The sequence below is a fragment of the Peromyscus californicus genome, unplaced genomic scaffold (assembly GCF_007827085.1).
Source record: "Peromyscus californicus insignis strain IS unplaced genomic scaffold, ASM782708v3 Scaffold_6__1_contigs__length_162567912, whole genome shotgun sequence".
Lineage (NCBI taxonomy): Eukaryota > Metazoa > Chordata > Mammalia > Rodentia > Cricetidae > Peromyscus > Peromyscus californicus.
The window spans coordinates 142396655-142413582 of record NW_026294584.1 but is presented as its reverse complement, the minus strand read 5'-3'; the positions used below and the strand labels follow the sequence as shown (position 1 = coordinate 142413582).

The window sequence follows — 16928 nt, the reverse complement described above, 5'->3', positions numbered from 1 at the left end:
CCTTATATGGGTTAGAATTTGAAGCACAAAAAAATGAAGCAACCAGGGAGCAGGCTAAGGGAGTGCAGTGTTCTGCTCTCCTATTCTATGTATGAACTAATTTCCTAGTTTTCAAAAGTTAATTTCTGGGGCCTGGAGACGTGGCTCAGGGGTTATGAGCCCCAGATGCCCAGAAGGCACAGGTTCTATCTGACAGCCTTGGGCACCAGGGATGCATATGGTATGCAGACATACGTGTAGGCAAAACATCCATACACGCCTGGGACATGGTGGCGCCATGCCTCTAATTCCAGCACTAGGGGGCAGAGGCAGTCGGATCGCTGAGTTCCAGGCCAGCCAGACTATGTAGTAAGATCTTGTCTCTAAATGAATACATCAATATTTTTTTTAAGTGAAAATCTGTATTCAACATCAGTGTGGTAGCTTAGGCCTTACTAATTTAAGTCTACAAGCAATAGCACTGGTCAGAAAGTCCTATAGGGACCAGAACCAGAAAGGAACTGATGGCTGGAGGCATGATCTACTGCAGAGAGGACAGGCTTAGCAGCTACACTTACGGGATAAGCATATGTGGTCCCCAGGTAGGGGTCCCTCAGTGGGGTTTTGGGTGACGTCTAGTGTGGAAGCCTGAAGGCGGGTCAGCTTGCGAGGCTTCTGGCGGCAGAGGTTTGCAAACCCCTGGACCACAATCCTGGCAGCACCCTGGGTGTTCTCATTGCTACACAAGGAGGCGCCCCGGAGGGCCAGTTGGGACCCAGCCCGGGGGGCCGCACCCCGCTCTGGCGCACGCGCCTTCGCCTCCTGGTGTCTCCCGCCCCCTGGAAACCCTCCAGCATCGCGGCTGGCGCTATTAGCCAGTGAGAGGGGAGCGGCGGGCACCGGACCAATGGGCGTCGGCGACAGTGCGGGGTGTGGTTGCCAGGGGCGGGGCCCGACCTCCTCCATCCTCTCCAGCCCGGCGGCGGCGGTGACTCGGGGTCTGGACGCTGATGCCACCGGACGGGCGGGTATGGAGGCGGCGCGCTGCGCACCGGGACCCGGCGCGGACAGGTCAGGGGAGGGGGCGAGGGCGGTGGAAGGGCGGGGTGGGGTCTCCGGGATGGGCGGGCGACGGCGGGGGCCGGGATCGGGTCCCCAGGATGGGCGGGCGCTGTGCATCCCGCGCCGCCAGCACTCTCTCTCGTGCCGCTCCCTTGGAGTTTCCCCCGGACCAGCTCGCCCTGCTCCCCCAGGGTCTCCGATTCCCTCACTTGCAATGCGTTCGCCCTTCACTGTGTCTCTCTGGAGTAGAGTCAAAACTGAGGTGGTGGAACGAGGTCCCTCCTGGGAGTCGAAGCGGAAGGTCGCGGGTGATGGTTAATTGGTTCCAAGGCCGTTGCTTTTGGCAGTCATTGCGGAATTCTGGAACGGAGTCCGAGGGCTGAAAATGCAAAACTGTTTCTCTCTCTCTCTCTCTCTCTCTCTCTCTCTCTCTCTCTCTCTCTCTCTCTCTCTCTCTCTCTCTCTCTCTCTCTCTCTTCCTTGAGTTTCAGAGTTCTCTTATTCAGGATGGTCTGTCTTAGTTTAGACTGTTTCATACCTCTTGTTTGTGCCCCGTTTCTCTGCCAGGACCCCTCTTTTTGCCTGGTCCACAGGGTGATCCTGGGAAAACAAATGGGCTGCAGTCTCAGTCTGCTCGTTTTTCGTCAGCTGGACTAACGAAAAGTTAATGGGGGGGGGGCCTTGTGAAATCATCGGCTCAAAACTTTTCCATTGTCTGAGGGTTGAAATCAAACATTTCAACTGCATTCTTCGTTTACTATCCCATTACCACAGCAAATAAAGACTTGGCGTGTAAGGATGCAGTCTGATGTTAAAACTAGTATTTAACTGATTCGAAACCATCTTTTAAAATGTTACAAAGATGTCGGAATAGGAACACACCCCACCCCCACAACTAGGCTCCCGTCAAACTTGCTAATGAGGTTGACTTTGAACTTCTGATCCTCCACCTCTGCCTCCCAAAGCTGAGCTGTTTTCGTCTTTCATCAGGTAAATTCTATAAACATAATAGCTGCTCTCTGAAATTTGTTTACACGCCCCCCCCTTTTGAGAACAAAAAAATACATTTACGAGTGTAAGGTGGGGTTATTAAACTTAGTATTCAGCGTCTCTGATTAAAATCAGATGACATCGCCAGGCGGTGATAGTGCATGCCTTTAGTGCCAGCACTCAGGAGGTAGAGGTAGACAGATCTCTCTGAGTTCCAGGACAGCCAGGGCTACACAGTGAAACCCTGTCTTGGAAAAAACAAAAACAAAAACAAAAAACAAAACAAAAAAAACCCGAAAAACAAAAACAGCAACAAAACAAACGAAAAGAATTGGGGGATTTAGTTTTAACTGAATGATTTTAGAGAAGTAAATTTCATGGGGATATGATTTTATTTTTATTCGTTTTTGTTGTTGGTTTCAGTTTTTGGTTTGTTTTGTTTTGAGACAGGTCTTCTTATGTAGCCATGGTCAGACTGGAACTCTCTATTTAAATCAGTCTGACCTCGAACTCATGTAGATCTGTCTGCCTCTGCCTCCCATGACTCATGACTTTAGGGACCAAGAAGGACTTGACTTTGAAATTGGGACCAGATTATTTTTTTTCATCTCCTGGACTCTTAAGGTGTAATTTTAAAGTTCCCTTCATCTCCAACATTTCCTTCCAAACAAACCAACTCTTTAATTTTCCGTCGTCCTCAAAGGGGACCGTGTGAGTCACAGTCTCTCCTGTTTAACTCATTTGTTGCTAAAAGGGAGAAGGAGTCTGGCTTTTTAGCTAGTCATTAATATTTTTGAGAGAGAGAGACTGAGAAGACTGACTCTCGGGATAATCCGGTAATCCAGGCTGGCCCCAAACTCAACCCTTCTGCCTGACCCTCAGGTGTCTGCGATAGGCACGGATCACCAAGCCTGATGCACGCATGTACAGGTTGTACACTTTCTTATTTTGTTGCTTTTTCAAGATAGTCTTATATGACGAAGTCTTAGTGGTCTGCTACCACCTCCCTGCTGCTTGGACTCCAGGTGAGCAGCACTACTGTGCCAAAGACAGAGGCCCGGGCTTCAGGCTTAACTTTTTTTTTTTTAAGAGGTTGCTTATTACCGGACATGGTGCTCAAATGCCTTTAGTCCCCGTACTTGAGTGGCAGAGGCAGGCAGATCTCTGTGAGTTCAGGCCGGCCTGGCCTACATAGTGAATTCCAGTGCTGCCAGGGCTATGTAGAGAGACCCTGTATCAAAACAAAAAGTTGCTTATTATTCGTGAATGGCAGTGAGGTTGCTGCAGCATAAATATGGAGGTCAGAAGACAATTTTGTGAAGTCAGTTCTGGGTCTGGGGATGCAACTCTGATCACCAGATCTTCATGGCAAGAGCCTTCACTGCTGAGCCATCTTTCCAGTTCTTGTACTTTTTTGATGAAAGACTTGAATACAGATCCCCTAATATCAACGCCTTTAGTTGTGTGGGTAACACCTAACTTTTAATTTTCCTGGGATTTTTTTTTTTTCTGCTCTGAATTATGTAGTTGTTTGGCTGTCTTACCTAATAAAGCAGAGTTCTTTCAACAAAGTTGAAAGATTATTAACAAGCAAATTTCAAATATTTTTCCTTATGTCTGAAATTGGCAATGGAAATTGGAGATAGACTATAAAACCACACTCAGGAACTTCGCTGAGCCTGAACAGTCTATGCTGCTGATTCCTCGGGGGTAGTAGCTAGCTAGCATTGGGATTTAGGTTGTCTGAACTTTTGCTAGTGATACTGGAGTTGGTGGTATGGCTCAGGGACAGAGTGCTTACTTGGTATTTCCAAGACCTTATGTTTGACCCCAGCAGTACATATGCACGGGTGCCCTTGTTATTAATAGCATTGAAGGTGTGTCATGACCTTGTGACCTAGAGTTACCTAGGAAAGTATTGGTATGCCCAGCGTGGTTATACATAGCTGCAAGTTTGAGATCAGCTTGAACTACATAATGAGCCCCAGGCCAACCAGGGCTATACAGGGAGACCCCCCACCTTTTTTTTTACACTTTTATAGGTTCTTTGTGGATTTCACACCATGCATTCTGTTCCCGCTTATTTCCCCATCCCCTCTCATCTGCCCTCTGCCCTTGCAACCTAACCCCCCCAAAAAAACCCCAAATTTAAAAGAAAAAACAAAAACCAAGCAAAATAAACAAAATAGAAACACACACACACACACACACACACACACACACACACACACACACACAGGGAGAGAGAGAATGAATCTTGTCATGGAAGCTGCAGTGTGGCCCCTTGGGTCACACAGTTTACCCTTTAGTCCATTCATCTTTACTTGCAGGTGTTCATTGCTACAAGTCATTGGTCTGGCTTAGCGACTCTGGCTTCCGCTACACCACCAATAAGGGGCTCTCTATGGGGCTCCTCTTGGATATTCTATTGTCCTGTGTCATGGAGGTGGAGGTCCTGCTGTTTTTTATCTGTAGGTTCACCCCCTTCACATGCTCCAACAGATCATAGATGGGGTGGATGTTGGGGTGAAAAGACTTGGTTCTGGGCCTGGGTAGTAGCTAGCTTGGTCATCCCGCCAGCTTTCCCTCTTCATCACTACCCGGGAGCTCTCCAGCACTGCTTCAGGTAGCTCACCCAATGCAGCCTGCAGCAAGGAGCCTTGGGGGGGCGGGCAAGAGGGAGACCCCATCTTAACCCACCACACCAAATGTGATTTCCCTTAACCCCAGTGCTGTGGGATCCCTAGGGCTGTTGGCTATCAGCCTATCTCCAGGTTCAATGTGAAACCCTGACTCAAACATGTACTCATAGTTACACACACACACACACACACACACACACACACACACACACACACACACACACAGAAAGAGAGAGAGACCGACCAAGAACAGGAGTTCAAGGTCATGTTTGTCTACATAGCAAATTCAAGGCCAGCTTGGCCTACATGAGACCTTAACTTAAAAAGAGCCCCACCACCACCTCCGCCGCCAACTAGAGAGATGACTCACTGGTTAAAAGCACTTACTGCTCTTACAGAACACCTGTGTTCAGTTCCCAGCACCTACATGGTGGCTCACAACCATCCATGACTACAGTTCTTAGGGATCCAAAGCCTCCTCTGGCCTCCTCAGACACTTGGAGCACAGACACACACTCAGGCAAGATACTCATGCATGTAATATAAAATGGAAAGAAGGAAAATCTGAACATTCTTGGCTGGAAACTATGCCTTGCCTGGTCTTATCAATCGTGTCTAGCATGCATGTAGGGTTTTTGTTCTGTTTGTTTGTTTGTTTTTGTTTTGTTTTGTTTGTTTTTGTTTTGTTTTGTTTTTTATGGTGAATGTCACATCCAACCTAGACAGGAAAGAATATTGTGTAACAAATTCCTTTTTGCCAGAGTCCTTTGCTCTGAGCAGAACAATTCATTTCTGGCTCCTTAGACCTTCCTGTGGAAACACTGCCGTTTTCCTGGCCTCGGTACCCATTGGAGGAACAAGTTAATATTTGTTCTTACCAGAGCAGAGAGAATGTTTGAATTTGAAGCTGTGTCCCAGCCTGGTGTTGATTGGTTGGAGGGCCTAGATAATTACTTCCTCTGCCAGAGACCAACTCCACAGGAGAGCTGGGGCTTCCAGCAAGCCAGACTCTCCCAGAAGCCAGTTCACCAGGAATGATTTTCTGTTCCACATAAACTTGACTGCCTTGTTAAGCATCCTTGCTGGAGTTTTTGTTTGTCTGATTGATTGATTGATTTCTTTAAGGTTTTTGTTTTGTTTTGTTTTGTTTTTTTTAATGTGTATGTGCGTGTCTATGCAGGTACTTAAGGAGGCCAGAGGAGTCCAATCCCCCTAAAGTTACAACCTGATGTAGGTACTGGGAACTGAACTTGGGTCCTCTGCAAGAGCCATACATGCATGGTACTCTTAAATCTCTCCAGCCCTAAATGTTGCTTTTTGTTGTTCTTGGTGGTTTGTTGTGTTTTGTGTGTGTGTGTGTGTGTGTGTGTGTGTGTGTGTGTGTGTGCGCGCGCGTGCGCGCGCGCGCACACTGGAGATTGGACCTAAAGCCTTAAACATGATGATTTTGATTTTTAGGATAAATCTAAACTCTGAAACCTACTTTTAACATGAATAAAGTGTGTGTGTGTGTGTGTGTGTGTGTGTGTGTGTGTGTGTGTGTGAGAGAGAGAGAGAGAGAGAGAGAGAGAGAGAGAGAGAGAGAGAGAGGCTCACTTGTATAGATAGGCTGGCCTTTAACCCTTTTTTTAAAAAAATCACTACACTTATTTATTTATTTGTTTCTTTATTTATTTATTGCATGTGTTGGGGCAGCAGTTGAGGCTGGAAGACCACCTGTGAGAATCTGTTCTCTCCTTCCACCACATGGGTCACCAGGATTGCTCTAACAACTGAACTATTTGCACTGACCTAGCCTTGATCTTGAACTTTTAAACCTCCTGTCTCAACTTTCCCAGTCCTGGGATTGTACTTGTTAGCCACCATGTCCTGCAAGATACATCTTTTTTTAAAAATGTATTTATTTTTATTTCATGTGCATTGGTGCTTTTCCTGCATGCTGTGTGAGGATGTCAGGTCCTCTGGAACTGGACTTACAGATAGCTGTGAGCTGCCATGTGCTGGTGTTTGTTCCTGCCAGTCAGTGTCAGCCATTCTGAGTTTAAGCCCAGCCTGGGTAACATAGTGAGACCATCTACAGTGAAACCTAAATAAAAATAACCAACAACAGGAAGAAAGAAAAAGAAAGGCAGTGCTGCACCCAAGATTACGTGAATAAATGATGTAGTAAAAACACAGTTCAGGGGACCGTTGAGATGACCTAGAGGCTAAAACCCCATGACTTGAATTCGATCCTCCAGACCCAAGAAAGAAACAAAGCCTATCAGTTGTCCTCTGATCTCCATGTGCGTACTCTGGCACATGTGCCCCTCCCCACACACACTCAAGTGTAATAAAACACATTAAGTGAACGCCTCCTGTCCTGGGTTATAATGATAGTAAGTGAACTGGAGAGATGGCTCAGTGGTTGAGAACACTTGCTGCTCTTCCAGAGGACCTCCAACAGATTGGGTGGCTCACAACTCCCTGTAATTTCCTCAGGGCAATCCGATGCTCTGTCTGGTGTCTGTGGGTACCGAGACACACACACACACACACACACACACACACACAATCTTCTAAAGAGTCTAGGGGGAATGGAAGGTAGGATATAGGGGGGATATCATTAAGACACATTCATTTTACACATGTATGAGATTATAAAAGAATAAAACAAAAGAATTAAAAACAGAATCCAGGCTTTTGACTTCTGTGGTCTCCTGTTCTCTTTATCATGCATTATCAAAGCATATAATGCAGATATTTGAGGTTTTTGGCTTTGAGGTGGTATCCCACTGTAGCCCAGGCTGGCCTCAAACACAGTGGCAATCTTGCCATCAGCTTCTGAGTTCTGGGATGAGGCATGAGCCACCATGCCCAGCTACTGCAGATGTTCTGAATGTCATCTGTGCATAAAAATTACTTTAGAGCAAGCTGTTTAAGAAATCAAACATTTCCGGCGGTGGTGGCGCACGCCTTTAATCCCAGCACTCGGGAGGCAGAGGCAGGTGGATCTCTGTGAGTTCGAGGCCAGCCTGGACTACAGAGTGAGTTCCAGGAAAGGCACAAAGCTACACAGAGAAACCCTGCCTCGAAAAACAAAAACAAAAACAAAAACAACAAAAAAAAAAGAAATCAAACATTTTAGAAACATATAAGTAAATACCAGTTTTATCCAAAGAAAAGTATCTGGTGAGCCTCAGGGCCTTTGGGCATGCTGAATACCACCTCTACTGGGCATTGAGTTCTACCTCAAGCCCGGGAGTATGTATTTGGTATTATCAGGGAAAAAGATCATACTTTGATCTTTACCCTGTAAGGAAAAGGAAAATAAACAACCTGCCCAAGAGAGAACGTGTAACCAAGGAAGAGAGAAACATGAAAGGAAGGCTGGGTTTCAGTTCTGATGCCAACTGTTTGGAGATCCCTAGGGAACGGTGCAGTCTTTAATTTCGGGATCAAGTCATACGCTGTTAGTAACATTTCTGAGGGGGCTAGAGTGGTGCACACCTGTAATCCCAGCACTCCAGAGGTAGAAACAGGATGATTCAAGGCCATTGTGGACTACTTGACAAACACCATATCTCAAGAAAAAAAATTAATAAAAAAAATGCTGATGCCTTGAAAAAGCTAAGGTCCCTCTTTGTTTGGGTCATCTAACTGAATGGCTGGTTTTTCTTCTGCTCTGTGTATGGGACATGAGCCAAGTCAAGAGGCAATCACTCTAAATAAATTCCTTGCTGTATTCTAAAGCATTCTTTAAGTTGTATGAATGCTTAAATCAGTTGCCAGCTCGTCCTTCTCAGCCTCCTCCCCAAGCAATTTTTGCTTTCTGATGTGTACTAAATGAGCCTTTTTTGTTTTGTTTTTTGGGTTGTTTTTGTTTTGAGACACGGTCTCTCTGTAGCCTTGGCTGTCTGGGAACTGACTCTGTAGCCCAGGCTGTCCTTGAACTCACAGAGATCCACCTGCCTCTGCCTCCCAAATGCTGGGATCAAAGGTGTGTACTACCACCGCCACCTAAATGGACCTCTTAGGAGATGAATTTTCAATCCCTTGCTTCAGTTAAGCTCCCTCCAGATCGCAGCAGCCTCTCAGGGGAAGACAGCTGGGTCTGGAATATTGGCTTTTCCCCTGTTTGAGGGAGGATGATTTCCTAGGAGTCCTTTCTGGAATGTCTAATTTGTTCTTGATGTGTGTTTTCCCAGGAACAATATTTTGTTCTGGTCAGAATTATTCTTAGTGTCTCAACATGTGTAAAAATATGACTTTCCAAGGTTGACTGAGTTTAGAATTTGGACAAGGTGAATTTTATTTAATTTCATTTGTAATTCTAGCTGCTTGGGCTGCTAAAGCAGAGTGAAGCTGGTCTCAAACTTATGACAGCCCTCCTGCCTCAGCCTCCCAAGTGTGGGGTCATTTTCTGGAAGGAAAGGTCGTACAAGCCCAGATCAGCCTGAGCAACATAGGATGACACTATCTCATTAAAACAAAACAAAACAAAAGGTGATTAAAGCCAGAAGTTCCAGGATAGCTAGGGCTACCCAGAGAAACCCTGTCTTGAGAAGAAAAGAGTTAATTTGCATATTAGAATAAATACTGTAATAACCAGGGTTTTGTAACTGATACTTTGTGGATGAAAATAAGCATACTGCTTGTTTACTTCAGGATGTGACTGAGGATTGCCTCAGAAACTACCATAAAAGAAACCTTGATGGATGTGGTTGTGCTTGTCTGTAACCCTATCCTTGGGAGGTAGAGACAGGAGACTCAGGAGTTCGAGGTCAGCCATGGCTCCATAATGAGTTTAAGGCTAGCCTGAGCTACATGACTCTCAACAAGAAAAGGGGGAAATACATTTTGATTGATAGTTGCTGAGTTCAAGAGTTCTGGCTAGCAAAATATAATTTTGTATAAAATTTAATTTTAACATAGAAAGAGGTAGCACATTGGCGATAGTAGGGTTCATCAGTATTCAGCTCTCAAGTGACATTTAATCAAGGACTCTGAGTTATTTAGCAGTACTCGAAGTTTAATAACATGTTTAAAAACCACCCTTACCACGATAATAGACTCCTAACCCCATGCTGACTAATCGGAGGCGGCAGATGCTTCTTACCTGGTAGATGCTGCGGCATGGCTGAAAGGCCACACTTACCCTTTTAACTGGCAGAAGAAAGCAGAGGAGGAAACCAGAGAACAGGGAGGAAGCTGGTGTCCTGGCAGTGGGCAGCTTGGCCGCATCTCTGATGCGGATAGTCGGGATAGACTAGGTTCGTCACCACTAACAGAAGTATACACAGTTTGCTTGAGACTTCAAACCAAAGTTTGATTTTAAAAAGTGTTTTTTAATCATAAAATAAAACCCTGCAAAAAGCATACATCATCACCCTCTCTTGAAATTATTTTTTTTTGTAATTAGTCAAGATAATCAGAAGATTCTTCCTAACGGGGATTTCAAAAATTCCTGATAAACCTCTATACCCCTCCTCTCCTCTCTTCCTCTCTTCCTCTCTCTGCTTTCTTTCATTTAAGAAATGCATGACTTAAACATGGATTTAAATGGTCTAGGTTCTGTACACCATGCACCATTTACAAGGTTTCTGTGGTTAGAAAGTCCTGCTGTTTGAGTTCCTTTTGAATTCTGCTTTTCTTTTGAGCGTTCCGAGTGTCTTGGGTCTTCTGGTTGCTGTGCAGGTCAGTGAAGGACTCAGCAGATCATTGTTTTGGAAGTTGATCTGTCGTAGTGAAAACAAGAATTCCCAGAGAAGTGCGCAGTATTTCTCCTGACACCACGGCTGTAACATAAAGACAGTGTGAAAGATGTGGGTGTGGGCTGGGGCGGCGAGGGTACCCGGATGCCTTTGCTGGCACCGGCCACACCTCCTCCCCAGCAGAGCACGTACATTTTTTAAAGGACACTGCTCCGAGTCCTTTAAAAAATTATGTATTTTAACTTTATGTGTGTGAATGTTTTGCACGCGTGTATGTCTGTGTACCATGTGAGTGCCTGGTGTCTGCAGAGCTCACAAGAGGGCATGGGGTCATTTGGAACTGAAATTACAGATGGTTGTGAGCCACCATATGGTTACCGGGAACTGAACCTGGGTCCTCTGTAAAAGCAGCAAGTGTTCTTAACCACTGAGCCATCTCTCCAGCCCCAGTCCTTCTTGAGCATGTTCTGGAGTTCATGTCATTAATGGCAGTAATGGTATGAGTTTTAGATTTCTAGCTTATACAGCAACATTTCTGCTTTTTTTCATGTTAAAAAGCAATTATTTGGGGTTGGGGATTTAGCTCAGTGGTAGAGCGCTTGCCTAGCAAGCACAAGGCCCTGGGTTCAGTCCTTGGCTCGGCTGGGGGTGGGGGGCACAATTTATTTATTTATTTATTTATTTGTTTGTTTGTTTGTTTATTTATTTATTTTATAACAAAGCCTTGCTATGTAATCTGGGCTAAATATTGTGCTCAACTTGTAAATACATCTATGTGAGAGACTTGCAGAATGTGTGGAGGGAGCATGTGTCTGTTAGTGAGGTGCCCGGTAGATAAGCTTGTGACACTCACATTGCTAGTTCCTAGGTTCCTAGACTGATACTCTTTTACAAAGACTTCTTTATTTTTATGTTATATGTGTGTTTCGCCTGCGTGTATGTATGTGCACCACATTCATGCCTGACACCCTGAGAGACTGGAAGAGGGCATTGCATCTCCTGGAGCTGGGGCTCTAGGTGGTTAGGAGCTGCCATGGAAACTGACTACATGTACACCATGGCATGCAGGCCCAAATGCACATACATACAAAATGTGGTAAAACTCAAAAAACAAAATCAATATTGTGCCGTGTGTGTAGGAGCCTAGCAAGGACCCTGGGAGGGGGAGCCTAGAGTCCCTGCACTTTGGAGGGACAGCATGACTGTTGAGGGAGACCGGTTCTACTGGCAGATCTGTGTTTAAATACATTGCTTTTGTCCTTTCTGTATATTTTATGCATCAGTTTAGTTGCATTTTTTTCTCCAGTAAGAAAACAGTTCACAAGGCGGCATGTGTTGTTTGGTCTCAGCGAGGAGGCCACAGGAAGCAGGCATGGTTATTTATACTGGCCTGCTGTTGGTTGTTTGTGTTTGTCTCTATGCCAACTGCCGGAGAACCTTCCAGGAGGCCCTGCTTGGGCTCCTGACTCTTTGTAGGCATCTTTAGATCGGCTCCAGGCTTCTGTGTCCATGTACTGGAGACTTGAAAGGCCTCTCTGTTTGACATTTCGTTGTCTAACTTCCCTTAGCAGGGTGGGAAATTCAGAATGTCCTTGGTAATTGAAAGAATTATAGAAGAGAAGGAATCCCTAAGAAGCAAAGACCAGGGCTGTGTGTGGGCCGAAAAGGAATCTGTCCCCTGTCGTCTGTGCTGTGGGTGACTTGTCTTCATTACTGCTTCTGCTTCCTCTTCCTGTGTCTTGCCTGGCCTCTTGGGTTCATCTAGACTCCCTTCATGTCTATTATTTGCTTAGTTTGGGGTTTTTGTTGTTGGAATTTTTATTTTGTTTTGGGGAGACAGTGTCTCATTTATCCCAGGCTAACCAAAATGACCTTGAGCCCCCGATCTTTTTGCCTCCACCTCCAGAGCCCTAGGATCACAAGCTTGGCCACCACACATGGCCTTGTGAGAGACATTTTTTTTTTTTTTTTGTCAAAGGTCTATCTCAGCACTTGGGAGGCAGAAGCAGGTGGATCTCTGTGAGTTTGAGGCCAGCCTGGTCTACAAAGCCAGTTCCTGGACAGGCACCAAAACTACACAGAGAAACCCTGTCTCAAAGAACCCAAAAAAAAAAAAAAAAAAAAGGTCTAGCCCGACAAGGGTCCTATTCCCTGAACTTCCTGCTAGTTGTCAGATTCTGAAGTCAAGTTCCCACCAATGGGGTGAGGCATAATCTCTCCCTGCATCGGGGATAAAAGACAGAGGCCATCTTGGCCAGGTGTGCTTGCTAAGTGCTTGCTGGCACACACGTTCTTTTTACAAAAAGGAAATTGCCCTGCTGGGTTGTTTTTGTTTTGTTTGTTCCTTTGTGCAGCACCCAAATTACTTTCTAACAGCCCCATCCGCATGTCTTGTCAGTTCACTCACAGCCGAGTTTCCAGAGGTTGGTCATAAACATAAATTAATGAAGCTAGCTGTGTGCTGTTTAAGAAAGTATTCTTTTTTACACATGTCAGGTAGTATCTGACATGATACCTGCCAGGATCCCTTGGCAGTGGGAATAACAGAGCATGAATCAGTGGTTGGAAATACACAAAGCGCTGGTACATTAATTTGAAAAGCATATGGAAATTTTCAGAACTTAAGAAGGGATTATTAGGAAAATGTAAAGAGTCATGTCTGGAAAGAATACAGGGTGTAGGATTCGAGAGCGACACTGAGATGGACTGTTGGGGGTAAGAAGTTTATTGTCAGAGTAATTAATGCCACGGGTGGACAGAAAGTCAACAGTGCAGCAGGGACTCTGAGAGACTCAGGCCCGTGCAGCAGAGTTGGGTCCTTCCTTACAGATTTCAGAGGGGCCTGCTGGCAGGCTGTCTGGCATTCCCCAGCAGGCAGCAGGGAGAAGAGAATGTGTCAGCATATTGTAGTTCTTTGATATGTCTGGTTGTCCAGTCCGCCAGCAGAAGGTGCTTACTTGGGGAACTAAGAAACCAAGTACCTGGAAGTCTGTTAGCTAGAGATTCACGGGGTGACTGCCACAGGTACTGTGTCCTGAGCAGTAGCATGGTCTGGATTCTGAAGAGCTGGAGAGATGGCTCAGTGGTTTACAGTGCTTGCTGTGCAGGCCTGGGGACCTGAGTTCAGATCCCCTTGCACCCATGGAAAAGTCTGGAAGTGACCATGCACGGGCCTTTGTCTCTGGCATTATATGGAAAGGAGACAGGGAGGATTGCTGGGGCTTGCTGGCTGCCAGCATAGTTGCAAATTCAGTGAGAGACTCTGTCTCGAGGAGTAAGGCAGAGAGTGAGAGAATGGGACACCCAATGTTCTCTGGCCTCCACATACATGTACACAAGTTCATGCACCTATATATACATAGGTGCATAAACCACATGGGCGCATGCACACACACCCTGCACCCCCCCCCCCCCCCCCGAAAGAGCTGTATCTACTTTCCTAAAGTGTTCATTTTCTTTAGATTTCCACTCATTGCCCATCTTACCCAGGGTAGAGGGATACTGCAGGTCTGTGGGATGTCAGTTATTTGCAGGTGGCCTAGTGTTCTTGATTACTACTGAAATGTAAAGCGACGGTCACCTTGAATACATATTTCAGTGGAGTAGTTGAGAGCACAGAGCAGGACCAGAATGCCTGTCACTTATACCCCACAGTTGCTGTTTAGTGATTATAGAACCACATAGCCTCGCTTAGATGTGGCTCAGTGTCCTCAGAGAGCCCGTACGAAACTGGATCCCTGAGATCCAATGTCAAAATCACAGGCAGGGGAGTCTGATTGCTCATCTCAGATATCTTCTGCATGCGTTGATTGATGGTCATGGAGACATAGTGCAGAATAATCAGGTCCCCCCCCCCCCCCCCCCCCCCCCCCCGCCCCAGGATAGGCCAGCAGTGTAGCTGAGGCTGGCCTTGCACGATACAGAATCTCCTTAGTGTGCTGGGATGTAGGCTTGTGCCACCACACCCATTCACATACTACATTTGCCTTTTCTTTCTTTTTTTCTTTTTGAGACAGGGTCTCTATATATCCTGGCTATCCTAGAACTTGCTATGTAGATTAGGCTGGCCTCTAACTCACGAAGATCCTCCTGCCTCTGGATGCCACTCCTCACACAATAGATAAGTAAGTGTAGTAAGAGTCATTTTAAATGAAAACCTTTTCTTTTGTCTTTCCCATAACATCTTACCAGTACTTCCTTGGTGCACACCAAGCGGTTTATTTCTCATAAGCTTTGTCACTGTGGCTTCACCCCAGTGTGTTTCTTGCATTTAGTGTCCAGGATAAGCCATTCCTTCTCACTTGTCTCCTCACTGTTCATGTCTGAGACTGACAAGCAGCGTTTGTGATCTTCAGGACCAGTAAAGGAACTGTTTGCTCCAGTCCCTCCTAGGAAAGCCTATGACTGGGTCTCACGGCCATCGCTTTCGGCAAGCCTTATCCTGTTCCCTTCCTGCAGAGTAGCTTTGCTCTCCCCAGGACCTCAGGGGCTTGCTGAGCCTCTCCATCTTTGACTGCAGCACTCAATCACTGGGCATCCTTCTCTGGTGGAGCAATCTATCACTCCTGGTTGTTCAGCTGCAGTGAGCGCCCGAGAACTTGCAGGGACTGTGAGTGTGGCCTCGAGGTGGAGGCAGTTGAAGATTAGTGAGTGAAACAGGCAAGCTGTCTGTCAGGAAGTGCTCCACAGCAGCAGCAGAAGGGAGACAGGTCTCCAGTGATGGAGCCAGCTCTGTTTGATCTTGGGCAAATATCCTCACAGTTCTCACCCTCTATCAGCTGCCCGGAAATACCCTGAGGATAACTGGTATTCAAGGGCAAGCTGGCCGTGGTGGTCCCCTCCTTTAATCCCAGCTCCAGGGAAGCAGAAGCAGGCAGATAAAGGGCAGAGGAATTGATAAATTACTCAGGCCATAGTTACAAAATAAACATTTATCAAAATGTCTTATTTTGTAACTCTTACTGTTTGGAAAAAAATTGACTTTTGCATCTCTGCCTTTCCCTAGCTCACTAGCCACACCCATTCTTCCTAATAACTCTGTCTATCATTATTACTTAAAAGAAAGAAAGAAATTAAATTTGCAAAGAAAATTACCAAAAAAAGTTCAAAAGTAACCTTTGTCCTTCACCCCATTTATCTCTCATCTAATAGTGGTCCCTCACATTAAAGAACAAACAGAAAACCAGGCATACTCCTTTGATCCCAGCACTTGGGAAGCAGAGGCTCGTGGATCTCTGTGAGTTCGAGACCAGCCTGGTCTACAGAGTGAGTTCTAGGACAGGCAAGGCTTTTACACAGAGAAACCCTGTCTCGAAAAACAACAACAACAAAAACAAAACAAAAGAACATGATGCCTCAACACCTCATTACTAGAGATCTTAATTGAGTGTTTGGCTTGGTTGTTTAGACAGGTTTTACTGTGTAAGTCTAGGCTGGCCTCAAGCTGGAAGAGTCCTGGGAAGCACGATGCCCAGCTTGGCAATCCTCACCATAGTTAAGTTCTCACTCAGCTTTCTCCTTTACCACTCCCCTCTGTGGTCACGGACCATCTTCTGTGAAGTCCTGTGATGTGAATGTGTGTGTCCCATACCCTTCCGCCACAGTTAGTCAAGTCAGCAAAGTTATGGTCTCAGGAAGTGGGGCTTTGGGGAATTGAGTAGGTCGTAAGGGCAGAGGCTTCCAGAAGATGTAATAGAAAAAGAAAGAAAAGAAACTGTTGAAGTTGTGGGGGTTGGGGCTGGAGAGAGGGTTCTGCCATTAAAAGCACATTTCAGTTTCTGCTAAATGAGAGTTTCAGTTTACTTTTTCTTTATTTTTTCAGGGCCTTGTGCATGTTAGGCGAGCACTCTGCCACTGAGCCCCGTCCTCCGCCTATGGTTTGATTTAGAACAGCTGTAGCTATGATTCGTACGTGTTATAGTCCTATAGCGTCTATTTTCTGTTCTGTTCAGGTCAGAATGCTTTCATGATACCCTGTTATTTACATCTGCTCAGCTTGCCCAGGCTTGCTGGAAGGAATTGAATGGTGTCTGGATGCGGCCTTGAAGACACGCCCAGCGTGCTAACTGTTAGAGAACCTGAAAGGAATGCTTGAGGCTTCTGGGGTGTGCAGTCCGAGTGTAGCATTGTTGAGGTTTCAGCACTTGGGAGGTGTGGTGAGGAGAGGGGATGGTCTTTATCCGTGCCAGGAGGCATCACAATTTTAGTTTAGTGTTGAGGACAGACTGAGAGCGTTGAGCAAAAGCAGGTTTGCAGCATCGGTTGGGAAATACTGAGCTGTCGCCTCAGAGTCTTTTCTCCTGGTTAACCCTTTCCCAGAAATGAGCTGCAGTGGGGAGGAGGGGCTGGTATTGTAAGTGCTCCGTGGTGTTCCTGCGTGTTCCTTTGTTTAGTTTGTTCTGCAGTGCTGGGTTTGAACCCATGGCCTTATGTCTGAAGCCTTCTACCACTGAGCTATACACATAGCCAGGTTTGTTCTGTCTTTGAGACAGGGTCTTACTGTATAGTACTGATGACCTGGATCTCACTCTGGAGACCAAGCCGGCCTCAAGCTCACAGAGAT

At 46.0% G+C, this 16928-nt stretch overlaps 1 protein-coding gene across 3 annotated transcripts in view; it reads left to right on the top strand.

Annotated features, from left to right (window-relative positions):
- Window positions 1-931: 931 nt before the first annotated feature.
- Window positions 932-16928, top strand: part of Tulp3 (TUB like protein 3) — a 37769-nt gene continuing 21772 nt past the window's right edge. The window contains exon 1 of one of the 3 annotated variants that reach the window (XM_052720358.1): window positions 932-1050. In XM_052720358.1, the coding sequence (XP_052576318.1) occupies window positions 1010-1050 (41 nt within the window). In that variant the 5' untranslated portion in view covers window positions 932-1009. The remainder of the gene's footprint in view (window positions 1051-16928) is intronic. The other 2 variants (XM_052720357.1, XM_052720361.1) reach the window with 2 other exon arrangements.